General features: G+C 57.1%; 3 protein-coding genes across 4 annotated transcripts in view; 2 read left to right on the forward strand and 1 right to left on the reverse strand.

Moving 5' to 3' along the window:
* The first annotated feature begins 315 nt into the window (after nucleotides 1–315).
* GEMIN4 (gem nuclear organelle associated protein 4) lies at nucleotides 316–3,611 on the forward strand. The gene has a single exon (XM_069033151.1). The coding sequence runs from the start codon at nucleotides 352–354 to the stop codon at nucleotides 3,547–3,549; it is 3,198 nt and encodes a 1,065-aa protein (XP_068889252.1). The 5' UTR covers nucleotides 316–351; the 3' UTR covers nucleotides 3,550–3,611.
* Nucleotides 3,612–3,714: 103 nt separating this feature from the next.
* On the reverse strand, nucleotides 3,715–9,741 carry TLCD3A (TLC domain containing 3A). Its single transcript, XM_069033153.1, has 5 exons — nucleotides 9,502–9,741; nucleotides 8,793–8,876; nucleotides 6,530–6,743; nucleotides 6,337–6,432; nucleotides 3,715–5,935 (listed from the first exon to the last, which is right to left on the reverse strand). Exons 1-5 carry the CDS (start codon nucleotides 9,621–9,623, stop codon nucleotides 5,666–5,668), a joined length of 786 nt encoding a protein of 261 aa, XP_068889254.1. The 5' UTR covers nucleotides 9,624–9,741; the 3' UTR covers nucleotides 3,715–5,665.
* A 196-nt stretch (nucleotides 9,742–9,937) lies between these two features.
* The window catches only part of VPS53 (VPS53 subunit of GARP complex), a 60,010-nt gene continuing 55,494 nt past the window's right edge, over nucleotides 9,938–14,453 (forward strand). For both annotated transcript variants that reach the window (XM_069033205.1, XM_069033208.1), the window contains exons 1-3: nucleotides 9,938–10,032; nucleotides 12,686–12,766; nucleotides 13,815–13,864. In XM_069033205.1, coding sequence (XP_068889306.1) covers nucleotides 9,949–10,032; nucleotides 12,686–12,766; nucleotides 13,815–13,864 — 215 coding nt within the window. In that variant the 5' untranslated portion in view covers nucleotides 9,938–9,948. The remainder of the gene's footprint in view (nucleotides 10,033–12,685; nucleotides 12,767–13,814; nucleotides 13,865–14,453) is intronic.

The raw sequence follows: 14,453 nt of genomic DNA on the forward strand, positions 1-14,453 counted from the left end.
ATAGCATTTTCTTGATGAGAACCTTAAATAAAGTATCTTAAATCAGGTTTTCATCATGAAACTGAGTTTTGCAGGGAAGAGCAGGCAGGATCAGCAGTGTTGGCACTTCTGAGCTGAAACAGGAACAATCCCTCGCTGCGATTTTGCTCGAGCTTTTAAATTCACGTTTAACGACGGGTTTGAGTCGTACTCATCCAATTAAATTGGAGCACGGTAACTAATTAATTAATTAATTGACTGATCCTGCCCGTCTCCGCGCCGCCAGGGGGCGCTGCCGGCGGGGGGGGGGGGGCGCTGTTGCCGGCGTGACGTCAGCGCGCCGCCCGCGTGACGTCAGAGCGCGGCGCCGCCATGGAGGCGGCGGGCCCGGGGCCGTGGGCCGTGGGCGAGGAGACGGCGATCCTGCACGGCGGCTTCCTGCTGGCCGCCCGCCTGCTGCAGCCGCGGCCGCTGCGGGAGCTGCGCAAAGCCGACTGGCCCCGCGCGGGCGTGCCCATCACCGACGCGCTGCGCGAGATCGGCGAGCGCTGCCCCTCGCCGCTGGGCCGCGGCGTCTGGAAGAAGGAGGCCGTGGCCATCGTCTGGGCGAAAATCTTGCTGCCCGCCCCGCCCGCCGCCTCGCTGGAATGGGGCTGGAAGGATGACGGGTTCTTCTCCGTGGGCGCGATGATCCCCGATGTCAACCACACCGCCCTCTTCGAGCTGGTCAAGGCGCTGGGAGTGCCGCGGCTCTTCGTGCAGCTGCTGCTGGCGCTGCCTCCAGATGTGTGCCGGGGACAGCTGGAGAACTTGGTGGAGTACATCTCCAGCGAGACATCCCCGTCGGACATCAGGTTCTTGTTGGACGTGTGGTGGGAGGTGATGAAGCACAAGGAGGGACAGGAGGATGCGACGGTGTCTGCGTTCAGCGCTCTCATACATCAGCACGGGGCTGAGCCCTCCCTGGAGGATGGTCTGCAGCCCCCAAAGAGGTTCAAGGGTGACCCTGGGAACCCCCCAGGTGCCACTGGGCTGCCGATGCTGCTGCTGGAGGGGTTAAAGCAGATCCGAGGCAGCATCACCCAGCCCCGCTTGAGGTGCTACGCCCTGGCCAACCTGGCTGAGCTGCTGTGCCTGTCCTCTGGGCTGGGGCCAGGGGCCAGCCCCCTGCCCATCACAGAGTACCTGGCCAAGGTCAGTGCCCTGGTCAGCCTCTGGAGCAGTGACACTGACAGCCAGTACCACCCCTGCGGGCTGGCAGAGAAGGTGAGGGAAGCAGAGAGAAGCGTGAGCCTCCTGCCCCTGACCAGACTCTCTCGTGAGGAGCTCTTTGTTGGCTTGGACTTGCTCTGCAGCTTCTTACAGGCCTGGGGAGAGGAGCTGCAGGACACTCTGAAGGGCTCTGAGGAGCTGTGTTACGAGAGCTACCGGCTCCTGGACACTCTGACCACCCTTGGGAAGAACCTGGATTTCCTCTCAGAGACCGGAGACCTGGGGGAGGGCGAGGCACAGGTAGTGTTAGAGCTGACACAGCTCACCAAGGACTTTCTCAGGGACTCCAGTGCTGTCCTGAAGGGTTTGGACACCAGCCTCGAGCCTTCAGTTGCCATGGCAATCATTGCACAAAGGCTGGACCGCCATGTGGACGTGTGCTCTGTTTTTGCATCTGAAAAGACCTGGGCTTTTTCAAAGGCCTGGGTCGAGTGCCTCGTGAAAAACAAAGCTCTGTTCCAGAACCCTGAGCTAGTTTTCAAACTGCTGGAGATGCTGGTGAACTTTTCCACGTCCCACCATGACAAGGAGGCCCGAGAGCTGCAGATGCAAGTGACCAAAGCCATCGTGGAGTGTTACACTGAGCTTTCTTTAACTGATAAAAACCAAGTGATCTCAGGTGTCCTGGCGTCCTGGGGTGGCCAAGGTCTGTCCCAGAACTTGCAGGTTGTCAGGGACGGGTTCCAGGAGGACCTGAATGTGACTTTCAACCAGATCACAAAGAGTGTGTCTGATGAGGGCCTGACCAGGGCTGTGGCTTCTGTGGCCAGGCTGACGCTGCTGTACCCCGAGGCCACAGTGAAGCAGGTTTGTCATCTTGCTGTGGTCAACCTCGGAGCACACCAGTTCCTCGCCCAAATCCTCTGCTCCTTCTCAGCACTGAGCTTCCTGGAGAGCCATGAGGATCCAGGCAGGCCATGCAGCCTGGTGGTGAGGTGTCTGGAGGAGGCAGTGTGGGGGAAGCTTTCCACAGCGAGGGAGGAGGAGCAATTCCTTCAGTTCCTGGCCTTTCTCATGCAGCCAGGCTCAGCCACCCCACTTGTGTCACCTGCAGAGGTGACCAAAGCCTTTGTCCTTCCCTATTTGAAGTCAGACTCTCCTCAGATTGAGCTGAGCCTGCAGATCCTCAGTAAGGTTTTGGGAATACCGTCCTGTTCAGAAGAGCACTGGATCAAATCCTGCCACCCCTTCCCACTTCTCCTCAGCCTCTGCAAACTTCTAGATGGTTACACCAAGTACTGGCATCAGCCTAAGGAGCAGCTCTTCCCTTCCCTGGAGACCAAAGACCTGATTCTGAACATCCTCTGCCAGCTGTGCGAGCTGGTGGGACCAGAGACCGTCCCCTCCCCGGAGCTGTGGGGGCAGTCGCTGGCCTGGCTCCACAGGAAGGTGGCACCACTGGACTGGACTGTCGGGCTCCGTCTGAAGAAGCTTTACGGGGACCACTTCAAGAACGAGGTCCCGGCGACGCTGTTTGAGATCTGCAGGCTCCCTGAGGACGAGTGGACATCCCAGTCCTTGCCAGCCTACGGGCCGGGCAGCGGGCTGCTGGCGTGGATGGAGTGCTGCTGCGTGTCCCCAGCGCTCAGGGACACGATGCTGGCGCTGCTCACCGTCAACGTGGACAACCCTGAAGAAGTGAATCTCTTCAGCAAGGGCTTCCTGGTGGCCCTCATCCAGGTGCTGCCGTGGTGCAGCCACGGCGAGTGGAAGAGGCTGGCGCCCGTGGTCGAGCAGCTGCTGCAGCGGCAGGTGCTGCACGTGCCCTACACGCTGGAGTACGTGCAGCACATGCCCCTGCTCAACCTCCGCCCCTTCGCCTGCCACCTCCAGCTCTCCGTGCTCTTCCTGCGGGGCTTCCAGCTCCTCTGCAGCTCCAGCTGCTCCTCCTGGCTGCCGCCAGAGGCCTGGCTCCACGTGGTGCAGCTGTACTGCGCCAGCCTGACCGACCTGCTGGCCTCCGTCAAGGCCACGGCGAGAGCCCCGTCTCACCCCGCCGAGGACGGCGCCGGCACGCAGGAGGTGTCCTTCGTGTGCATCCAGATGTTCTGTCACCTGCTGCACGTGGCTGCCATGCTGCCGGCCGGGGGCTGCGGGGAGCCGCTGCTGGTGGTGGCCCTGGAGGTGCTGTCGCAGTACGAGGCGTCCAGCGGCGCCGACACGGCTCCCTGCACCGCGCTGCGCAGAGCCAACGAGAGGCACTTCCTGGAGTCCATCACGGACAACGTGGGGCACGAGGAGCTGCGCAGCACCCTCCTGCAGAAGCTCAGCAAGCTGGGAGTGCACTCAGAGCGCTGACGAGGGACCTCTGATCTGGATCTTGTAAGATCTGTAATAAACCCTTGTGTTTTCTCTTTTGAGTGTATTCCCTCCCTGCTGTTTTTTCTTCCACTGAGCAGTGGAAGTGGCTGCATAAAGATGTGTAGGAGGAGCACTTTAGTTATCCATTGAAATAACTGGACACAGCTGTTCCTGAGCCAAGCTGCCAGTTCTGTGGCTGCAGCCTTGCCTGCTGGCACTCTGGATTTACACAGCAGCCTCCAGCATCCAGGAAATCACTTCCCTCTGGCTGCTTTGCCACCAGCCCTCTCCTAGTCCCGGGAGAATTGCTGGTTTTGCCACGTGCTGCCGGAGGCTGGAAAACAAGTTGGAAGCTGGGAAGCGAGTTGAGTGAGTTCAGGACAGGCAGGAACCTTTGGAAATCCGTGTGTGCTGCTCCTGCCCGGAGGTGGGGGTGCAGCAGTAACCCCACATGTAACACCCCCACCCAGCAATGAACGGCACGTGGAAGAGCCAGCCAGTGGTGTGACTCAGAGAGGAAATCTTTATTGGTCTCCTGATAGTAAATAGGGCAGTGTTAGTGCAAACTGAGGTGCCTCATTGGCTGGCTTTTCTTTGTCCTTACATAAGGCACGTTATTCGCAATGAAAACAGTGAGATACAACATCTGTAACGAGTTGCAAGCGGTTTGTAACATCAGCTGCTCTCGGTGGTTTCTGTGACAGTGGTGGCTCTGCAACAACAACCACAGGTTGGAAGAGGCCCTTCTTTGTTTTTTTACACTCTATCCAGAAAAACAGCCGTGGTTGGGATGAGATCCAACCCCCAAAAGATCCAGGTTTCCCAGAGCTCAGCTGCTGGTTTCAGACAGAATGAAAGGCACAGAGTGGTCGCAGGTCTCCGGGGCTGTGCCAGGGTTGTGCCAGTGCAGTTCCCTGCCCTGGAGCAGGCACAGAAGGCTGCAGGAGGAGGAGGAGAAGGTGGCTACCCTGGCTGGTGCTGGCTACAGGCAATGAACTCAGCTGTGGTCCGACTGCACACACCTGCAGGGCTCCTGAACCCTGTGGTGCAGGGCGAGCCAGGGAGCCTATACCCATTTTGCTGTGGCTAAAAGTGGAAATGGGCTGAACTGGTGAAGGGCCAGCTCAGCATCCTGCTCTGGGGTTGCTGGTTCCTTCTGTGCAGCCCCACTTCTGTCCCTGGCAGCCTCACGGGGGGTGGGATGGGGCTGGAGGGATGGGACTGTACGGGTGCTGCCAGGGCCTGGTGGTGCCAGCTGGAGGGCAGAGCAGAGCAGGGTGTGCCAGATGGTTTTAAATACCTGCTGAGGGGATGCAGCCAGATAAAAGCAGCTGTGGTTAGGGGAGGGGAGGGAAAATTGCACCCTCTGCCAAGGAGGGGCTCTGCACAGTGCCCTGTGTGTTGATGAGATGTCGCTCTGAGACAGCAGAACCGTTCCTCTGTCCTGGCATGAGCTTCTCCCCTCCAGCCCTGCTGGGAACACCAGAACTGGCAACACAGGAGTCCCCCGCAGGACTGTCGGACGCTTTTAGTGAAAAGCACCATCGAGTTAAGTGGAGCTTGAGCCCAGCAGCCACAGCAGCAGCAGGAGGTGAGGTGCATGTGGGAGGTCAGAGGCCGAACAGGGCTGTAGTGTATGTAGAGCTGAAGTCAGTAAAGGCCAGGAAGGGCTCTGCAGAGCTGTGCTGCGGCTCCAGGCCTGGCTGGGGCTGCGGCAGGTCCGGCACAGGCTCCCCATCGCCGCTGCTGGGGCCGGGCCCGCTCCAGCATCCCCGCGCAGGCTCCTGCACGCCGCTGTGCCGGTGTCCGGTGTCAGCCCCGGCAGCCGCGCCGGGGGGGCTGCAACAAACCCCTCTCGTGTAACCCTCTGCGGGGCCGCAGAGCTGAATCCCAGAAGGAATGTCGTGCATCCAAGCCGGCTCCCACCCCGGCGGGAGGACACGAGGCACTGCCGCGGCGTGGGAGGAAAGCCTTCCTAGCCCCGGCTGGTGCTGCCTGGCACGGCGCTGGAGACGGGAGGCTGCTTCCAGCTCCGGCAGCCCGGCGGAATCGCTGCTCCCGATGGAAGGGCCGGGGGCTGCCCTGTGCCAGCCCCTGGCCGTTATCAGCTCCGTTATCTGCTGCGGTGGGCGGGAGAGCCGCCGTAGAGGCGGGCGGCCTTGCGGCAGATGAGCCTGAACCAGTAGAGCTGGGGGGCGATGAGGGAGGCGTTGGCGATGTTGCAGTGCAGGGGGATGCGGAACGGCACCAGGTACACCGGGATCCCCACCTGGCGGGCGTAGGCCGCGTACATGAAGGGGAAGAGGAGGATGCGGCACAGGAAGAAGGTCACCAGGATGAGGATCCCGTTCACCTTGTGCAGCAGCGTGTCCTGCATTTTGAGCTGGGGGAGGAAGGAGGTGAATGTGGGGTGAGCAGCAGCCCAGCGCTCCGGGGAACTGGCGGTGCTGGGAGCAACGGGATGAGCATCCAGGAGGGCAGGGGGAAGGGAGCTGAGGGCAGAGGGCTGGGGTGAGAATGAACGTGGTGCAGGGAGGAACAGGCAGGAGGGGGCAGCATCAGCCCACGGCACAGCCCCCAGTTCCAGGGTGCCCCTGGGCGTGCTGGTTACTGGGGGAAAGGGATGGGACACTGGGAGAAAGGCAGCACCGCAGGGGAGACTGGGGTACAGCTGTGGAGCTGCCCCTCTCTGAGATCCCCCCAGCTCAGCCACTGCCTGGGGCAGGGAAAGGGGATGAACTGCTGTGGGGTTCCCAGCCCTGAGCCCCAGCCCTCCTCACCTACCTGCATGAGGATTTTGCCCAGTGATACGAAAGGCGTGCTCAGCTCTGCTGTGAAGATGCAGCCCACAAAGAAGTCCCCCAACTCTCCCCTGAAGTGCTGTAAAGAAAGCCAGCAGTGAGCACCTGCAGAGAGGTGGCCAGGAGCCAACACCCAGCATGTCCAGGGGGTCCTGGGCTGCTGCAGTAGCCCTCACCTGGGTGATGGGGGTGAGCACGATGAGGATGAAGAGGTGGTGGGTCACCATCAGCCGCTCCTGCAAGAGGAAGCTCCACACACTGGCCAGCGAGTGCTTCTTCTCCAGGATGCCCTTCTCCTGGCTCTTGTGCCAGTGGCAGAGGTACATGACATAGATGTCGTAGGTCATGTAGGGAACCAGGACCCAGATGTACTCCACGGCCAGCCAGTGCCTGGGGAGGAGCAGCACACACAGAGGCATCGCAGCGGCTCTGAGCGCCTCGCGATGCTCTGGGAGGTAGAAGAGTTTTTAGGACTGAAGTGGCAGCATCTCAGTAAGAGTTTGAAGCTGAAAGGGGGGGAATTTTAAGTCTGTTTGGCTCAGCAGGTGCAGACTGACCCAGAGAAAAGGTGCCTGGTACATGTGGAGGACGGCTCTGGGTGCTGACCCCGCTCCTGCTGGGCTGTGCCAGGCACTGAGCTCAGCCTGGCCAAACACAAACACAGCACCGAGGAAGGATCCTGATTAGCTCCACAGCCAGGTGTTTGCTGCACGGGCCAGGGGCACAGCATTTTTTGTGATCCAGCACCAAGCTGACACCTTTGCATAGGTGATCTCCTCCACTAAGCCCTGGGACCCCCAGGGCTGGTGCTTGGTGGTGGAAAACTCCCAATCCGTAGTCCCTCCTGCCTGTCACATTGCATCAGCTGGCTGCCTAACCCAGGGAGTGTTTGGGAAGCACATGGAGAACTCAGAGTTAACCAGGGATGGCTGGCCTGGCCTTTGGAGAGTGAAGTGTGAAATATCCAATATAGGCAATAAACCCCCATGAGGCATTTGTCAGTTGGGAAATAATTGCAGGCAGCTGCCTGTTCCCAAAGCATGTTGGAATCCTGGTTGCACAATCTGGGCAGCAGCAAGCCCTGCTCTGCAGGGACACCAGCCTCCTTAAAAAGTCCTGCGTGGAATCACACTGATAAAAAAAAACAAACCAAAGACAAAACCACCCAATGCTGTTGCTTGAAGAAATGTAGCTTGGGGCTCAAATCTCTTTTTGCTCTCCTGCCATCCCAAGAAAAATTCTGTTGCAGGAGTTCCTGTTCCAGATGGAAAGATGTAAGTGGTGTGAAGCAGGGGTGGCAAGTGATTGTGTTTGCAAAACTTGCCCAGGGCTTTGGAGGGCAATTACAACGCTGGTGATATAATGATTGTCTGCCCCTGTAAATAAATTGGCAAATTTTACTGCAATCTTTGTGATGCTTCCTGGCTTGCTGTCTTGCTGTCATTCTATGAGGCCTTCCCTGCTGAGCCCTGGGCTCAATTTCCTTTAGATTCAAAGAAAATCTAGGTCTCTGTCCACAAAGTGTTTGCACAGAGCCCTTGGCCTTGAGTACACCCGGGCAAGCAGACAGCTCCGGGGGAAGGAGGGCTGCTGGCAACACCTTCCGTCTGTGTGGCTTTGGGATTCATCATCTGCCTTATCTATGCAGCAGGAATTTTATTTTAGAACAAAAAGGTAACTCACAGACTGCCTGGGTTAAGCAGGTCTGAGCAATCTGGATAGATATCACCACCTAGAGCAAGGCAGGACAATTCATATCTGTGTATTAAAGACAAGTCTGCTATGACCAGGGTGGCAGCCCTTCCTAAAAATCACCCTAAAATCCGTGTGTGACGGTCGAATTCCAGCTTGGCATAATTATATTCTTCCCTCCTGCAATCTTCTCTGCTAGTCTGGATAATAGCTCTGTTTTTAAGTCTTCTGATTACTCTATCACTCCTCCTCAGAGCCACTTCTGGGCAGTTTATCTCAGAGCACTGAGGACAAAGAAGCAGGATTTTCCTTCAAACTCCGTTCTGACTTTACCATTTCTGGATTCTTTCAGAATGCTTTTTGCACCTCTAAAATCAGTTCTCATCGGGTCTGCTTGACTCTGTAGCAATTTCAGCTTCCAGCAAGGAACCTCCCTACCCCTTCAGAGCTGATGATGTCTCTATTTTTTGCTCATACCCAGCCCATGTTACAGCCCATCCTCTGGAGGAGACTGTGCTGGCAGAGCAACCCTAGGCCAGAGCAAGCCGCTGCTGTTCAGGGGGCATACAGCCACCACATGGCGCAACCCTTTCAGCCCAAGTGGAGGAAAGAGGAACATGAAACTGGTTTTCCTTTCCCCTTTGTACTGGCAGGCCTTTGGCAGAAAACCCTCCAGCCCCGAGCTGGCTCAGCACATCCTTGGCACGCTCCCCATGGGGCAGTGGGACCTGAGTGGGTCTCTGTTACCTGTCATGCACCACGTTCTTGCAGCTGAGGACAACCGTGATCCCTGACACCGTTGCCATCGTGGCTTGGACCGTTGACACCAGCCTGAAACGGAGAGAGAGGAAAGGGGTCACCCCAAATGTGACCCCACGAGGGCCGAGGCTCAGAGCTGGCACCCGCAGAGCTGGTGGCACTTAGACGCCCACTCCGTGCACACCCCAGCGCCTCGTCACGGCGAGGACGTGTCGGGGTGGCTGTGCCAGGCGCTGCCTCCTGGGGGATCCTTGCCAGGTCCCGTCCCTTCCACCCCCGTGGAAACGCTGCCGGTTCCCCGTGGGCAGAGGCAGAGCTGCACTGGAGCATCCCCGCCCCGACAACGGTACCACAGTGCGGGGGTCCCGCCGGGCAGGGCCGGGCTGCGATGCCCATGCTGGGGGGATGCCCTCCCTCGGGGGGGATGCCCTCCCTCGGGGGGGATGTCCGTGCTCGGAGTGCTGCTCCTGCCTCCGGTCGCTGCTCCCCTCGCGGGATCTGGGCTCGGGACAGCCAAGGACTGTCCCCCGGAGCGTCGCGGGCCGGGGCACCTCCGAGTCCAGGCTCACAGCCAGCGGGTCTCGGTGCTCTCGGCCCGCCCGGATCCTTCCCGCTCCCGGTCCCCATCCCGGTCCCCATCCCGGTCCCGGCGGGTCCCGCCGCCGTGCGCGTCACCTCCCGCCGCTCCCGCCCGTACCTGCCGCTGAGGAGGATGCGGTCCTTGAGGCTCCATCCCGGGGCGGCCCAGCGCAACAACCGGATGCAGAGGATGAAGAGCCCCGGGAAGAAGGCGGAGGCGAGGACCAGCGTCCGCCACATGGGGACGACCGCGCTGTCTCCCGCCGCCGCTTGTCAACAGCCGGCCGGGCGGCGGGAGGGCCCGGCTCGGCTGAGCTCAGCTCGGCCCGGCTCAGCTCGGCTCTGCTGGGGCTCGGTTCGGCTCGGCTCGGTTCGGACCGGCCCCGCCGCTCCCGCCCCCGCTCCGCCGGGCGGAGGCCCCGCCCCGCCGGCCCAAACCCCGCCCAGCGGCGGGGCCGCGCCCCTCCAGGCCCCGCCCCGGCGGCTCGGACCCCGCCCCCTCCCGGGCCCGCCCCTCACGCCGGCCCCGCCCCGCCCGCGCGCTGCCGGCGGAAGCGGCGCCGCCATGGAGGAGGACGAGCCGGAGCTGGAGGCCGGGCTGGAGGCGGCGCTGGAGCTGGCGCCCGCCGTGCAGGCCGCCATCGAGCAGGTGCGCCGGGCGGGTCCCCCCGCGCAGGGGACAGGCGCGGGCGCGGTGCGGGGCCGCTCGGTGAGGGCCCGCGGCCGGATCTGAGCCCCTCCCTGCCGGCTCCGGGCCTTCCGCAGCTGGGCCCGGCGAGCCCCGGGCTGGCCGTGCCCGGCGTGGGGCCGAGCCCCGTCAGCCCCGGGTGGGCTCGGACCTCCCGGTGCCGGCGATGCGAGGGCCGGGCCGGCGTTGGGGGCTGAGCGTGGCTCGTCGTGTCCCCGTCAGTGTCAGACGTGGGGTGCTGGCGGTGCTGCGGCGTCTCTGTCGCTAATTGCAGGCGTGTTACGTGGTGTGGAAAGCACCCCGGTGCAGCCCAGTGCCCGGGCTCGGTTGAAATAAGGATGATCGAAATGTCTTGGTTTGGCTTGAATACACAAGGGTGTTTTCCCCCAGAGGGTGCTGGGCACTGCCCAGGCTCCCCAGGGAATGGGCACGGCCCCGAGGCTGCCAGAGCTCCAGGAGCGTTGGGACAGCGCTGCCAGGGATGCCCAGGGTGGGGTTGTTGGGGTGTCTGTGCAGGGCCAGGAGCAGGACTTCATAACCCTTGTGGGTCCCCCACAGCTCAGGGTATTCTATGATTCTGTGTTCCAGTGTTCCCTGAAACCCTTCTTGGCACTTAGAGTCCATCAAAATCCCGTGAGAACCCAGGGTAAAACCACAACTCTTGTCCTCTGTGACTGAGCCTGCACTGCCTGCAGCCAACCTGTGGCCAACCCTTCCGTCTCGAGGGCTCTTCCCTGTCGCAGAAGTCTGGGCAGCAGCAGTATCCATCTCACAAAACATCACTCAAATAAGTTTTTGTGCTTTCTTGAGCGTTGAGGCTTATGGGTCACTTTGGTGGCTCTTGTCGAAGAGCAAGGGGAAACCTTGGGAACTAGTAAATTAAATGGCAGCTTCTAAAGGGGGTCTAGAGCCTGTCCAGAGGAAGAATCCTCTGCATTTATGAGGTTTTGAACAGTGGAGGATCCACCACGTGCCTGGCTGAGTTATTTTAACAGGCAGTAAAGCTGTAGGAAAACATTCACGTCCTGAGCACTGGGAGATGTTGAGGATGACACCACCTGCTGCTTTCCAACTTCCTCACTGGCTCTTCTCAACCCAGTAATCTCGTTGTTCCTATCAGTGTTCCTGAACCAGTTTTGGGCAAAACCTGCCCAGTTCAGGTTAAATGAGCAGAGCTGGCTCAGCTGCCCTGCCGGAAGCGGGGTGGGGAGCACAGGCAGAACTGGTGCCCCACCAAACCTGGGGTGGCATTTCTGATTAATAGGTTGTGACAAACTCCTGGGAGTAACAACTCCTGCAGCTGCTCCAGCTGCCTGCAGCAGTGATCTCTATCTGCAGTTTGAGTGGAGTTCCTGACCAGCCTTTATCTCCACATCTCACCTCTTGTTTCATCTACTCTTAATATTTGTGGAGATTTGGGGTTTGTGGGGATTAACTGAGTGTGAGTTATGAGCAGGACAAGGCTGGGTGTGACGCTACAGTTGTGCTCTTACAGTGGGGTGATGTCAGAGCATTTTCCTCACTCACCACGACCTCATGCATGTTTAACTGCTGCCTGCTCCTCCTCGTCTGCAGGAGTGACTGGGAAAGCTGCCCAAGAGGGCTGGTTCAGGCAGAATTTGCTTTTATCTCACAAAATCACTGATTTTACAGTGCAGAATGTGTAAAACAGCATCAGTGCTTCATGTGCCCAGGTGAGAAGGCTTTCAGTGAGCAGGGGGATGCTAGGGGTCAGCTCTGCTTTTGCCAGGTGGGGTGTTGGCCATGGAGTGCAGAGCTGATGGCTCTGTAAATGTGGAACAAATATCAGAATCATGGAATGCTTTGGGTTGGAAGGGGCCTTAAAGAGCACCTCATTCCTTCCACACCTTTTACCATCCCAGGTTGCTCCAAGCCTCATCCAAGTGGGCCTTGAACCCTTCCAGGGATGGGGCACAGCTTCAGTATGGTGGCAGAGAAGGGAAAGCACCACACTTTGTGGGGACAAAAAGCAAAGCCTGGCAGTCGTGTTCGTGTGGTTTGAGCTTCTGAGGAGAGATGACATCTGTTTGCACCACAGCTGCTCTTTCCCCCTTCCCAAATCATTCAGCAGATTGTGTTTCTCTCCATCTTTTGTGAAAAGTGGCAAACCTAAGTCTCCAGAGAACTCGTACAACCACTCCTTAATTCATCACGTTTCCTATTACAAGGCTGTGGAAAGCAAACCCTCTGTCTGTCACATGGGGCCTGGCAAAGGTCTTGCCAAGAGCAGGCCAGAACTTCAGTTTGATCCCAGACAACAGCAAAAGCATCAGGATGGTTTGGGATACATGATTAATGACTCGTGTGTCTTGGGAATTCCTGCGTGGATTGTGCCAGGGCTGTATTGGAATCGTGTGTGCAAATTATCTGTGTTTATCCAGGCTGATATCCACAGGAATTTTGGGAGGTCAGAGCCCTGCAGAGCACGTGGCTGCTCTATTCCTGGGCAGAGACTGGCCACTTGTTAGAGAAACACAACTGTGAAACACAACTGGAGGCAGGTGCTGAAGGAATTAAAAGTAGTAGAAACTGTGTAAAGTTACAGAAATTACTGGAGATTGTTGACAGTGTTTGTTTTCCTCCCTCTCTCCAGGTATTTCCCAGCCAAGATCCACTGGACAGAGCAGATTTCAATGCTGTGGAGTATATTAATGCTCTCTTTCCCACTGAGCAAGTAAGTGATGCTCCAAGTACTCTCACACTTTACTTTCACACTTTTTACTATCAGATTTTACTTTCACTCTTTACTATGAGGATAACCTGATAGCAAATGACCAAAGTAGTGTTTAAACCTGGACCAAAGCCTTTTCTTTTAAAACACTAGCACAGGAAATAAAGCTATAACAATAATCCCTTCTTAAATTTGCAGCTCACTGGGTTTGCTGTCATTATGTGGTCTCTTTCCACCCAGAGTGCTTGGTTGCAGTTAAAAGCCCTGCTTTGATCTGTAGAAATAAATCAGCTTTCTATTTAGATGGAGTAAATTTCATAACTTGCCATGTACTTGGTGAGTTCCTGGGGTTTTCAGCCGGATCAGGTGGGTGTTGCCTGTACAATGTCACAGGAGAGTTGGAGCCCTATTGTTTCTTTTGAGATTTAAAGAATGAGATTGCTGTGGGCCCACATCCTCCCTTTGTGTTCCCGACTTCAGCCCCAGGGGGAGTTTTGGATTAACCTCTTGCAAAACAGAGATGTTTCTACGCCTGAAGTTTATGTTGGGAGGCTGCTCCAACATTTACCGTGTCTCAGATCCTCTGCAGCACTGGTGGTTTTGGCTTGCAGCTCTTGCTGGTGGTGTGGCTTGGCTTTTTTCCCTTTGCCAGCGGTGAGGAGCTGTTTCTCCCACAGTGCCTTCACTGCATCTCCTTCCAGCCTATTTTCTGCCTGTCTGGGCTCTGCAGGGGGGTCTCACCCAAAGGCAAAGGCTCTGTCCCCATCCCCGCTGCCCACTGGAGGTCACTGTCACACAGTTTTGCTGACGAAGAACAAGGCAGAGCTCAGGGATGGGGGAAGCCCTGAGCTGTGTTTTTCTGCTCTTTATGATGTGACACAGAAGCAGCTGAGTTGTTGTGTCTCAGTTCCTCCGCCTGTAAAACAAAGCCATTGCTCTCCTCTTCCTCAAGTGCCCCGTGTGATGAAGTGTTTGGGATCACAACTGGCATATTCCTCTGTAAAACATTCACCATTTCACTTCTCTCTGATTTTTTTTTTCTGTCTTCCAGTCTTTGGCAAACATTGATGAAGTCGTGAACAAAATCAGATTGAAAATAAGGTAAATATTTCTCCATTTCATTGCATCTCAGGTGGCCTGGTCTGATTGTCAGCAAGGCTTAATAAATGCAGCTTTTGTGCTACAGCTGACAGGATTTAGTTTGCTTAAAAGGCATGGATAGGATCAGCCTGGTGTCTAATAGTGGCACAGAGGCAATTATTACAATTCTTTATATTTCATCTCTGTTGTATAATATGTGCCCTTCAGGCTCTTTAAGCTGATGGGTTGCAAAGTGCAGCTTTGAAAAACAACTAAGAATCAAAAAGTACCAAATTTTAGTACAGTTTAAAGGCTGAGAGAGCAAACTACCCAAAAGACTCAGTTGCCAAGAATTTATTGTTTGTGGGATAAGAATATAAATTGTAAAAACTCACTATGTATTTTTGAACTGTCATTATCGGCCCTAAAAGTACAAAATAAACACAAGTGTGCGTGAAATACTTAAATTTTCTGTGCTGGCTGATATTGCCAACATGAAAGGATTGAGACAGCACTTCAACATGTGGGAAGTTGAAATGCAAACAGACAAGGGAGAGCTGACAATATTGCTTAAGGGAACAGGAATGCAAGAAACCCTGGTTAAATTAGG

This window comes from Aphelocoma coerulescens, chromosome 19, assembly GCF_041296385.1.
Source record: "Aphelocoma coerulescens isolate FSJ_1873_10779 chromosome 19, UR_Acoe_1.0, whole genome shotgun sequence".
NCBI lineage: Eukaryota > Metazoa > Chordata > Aves > Passeriformes > Corvidae > Aphelocoma > Aphelocoma coerulescens.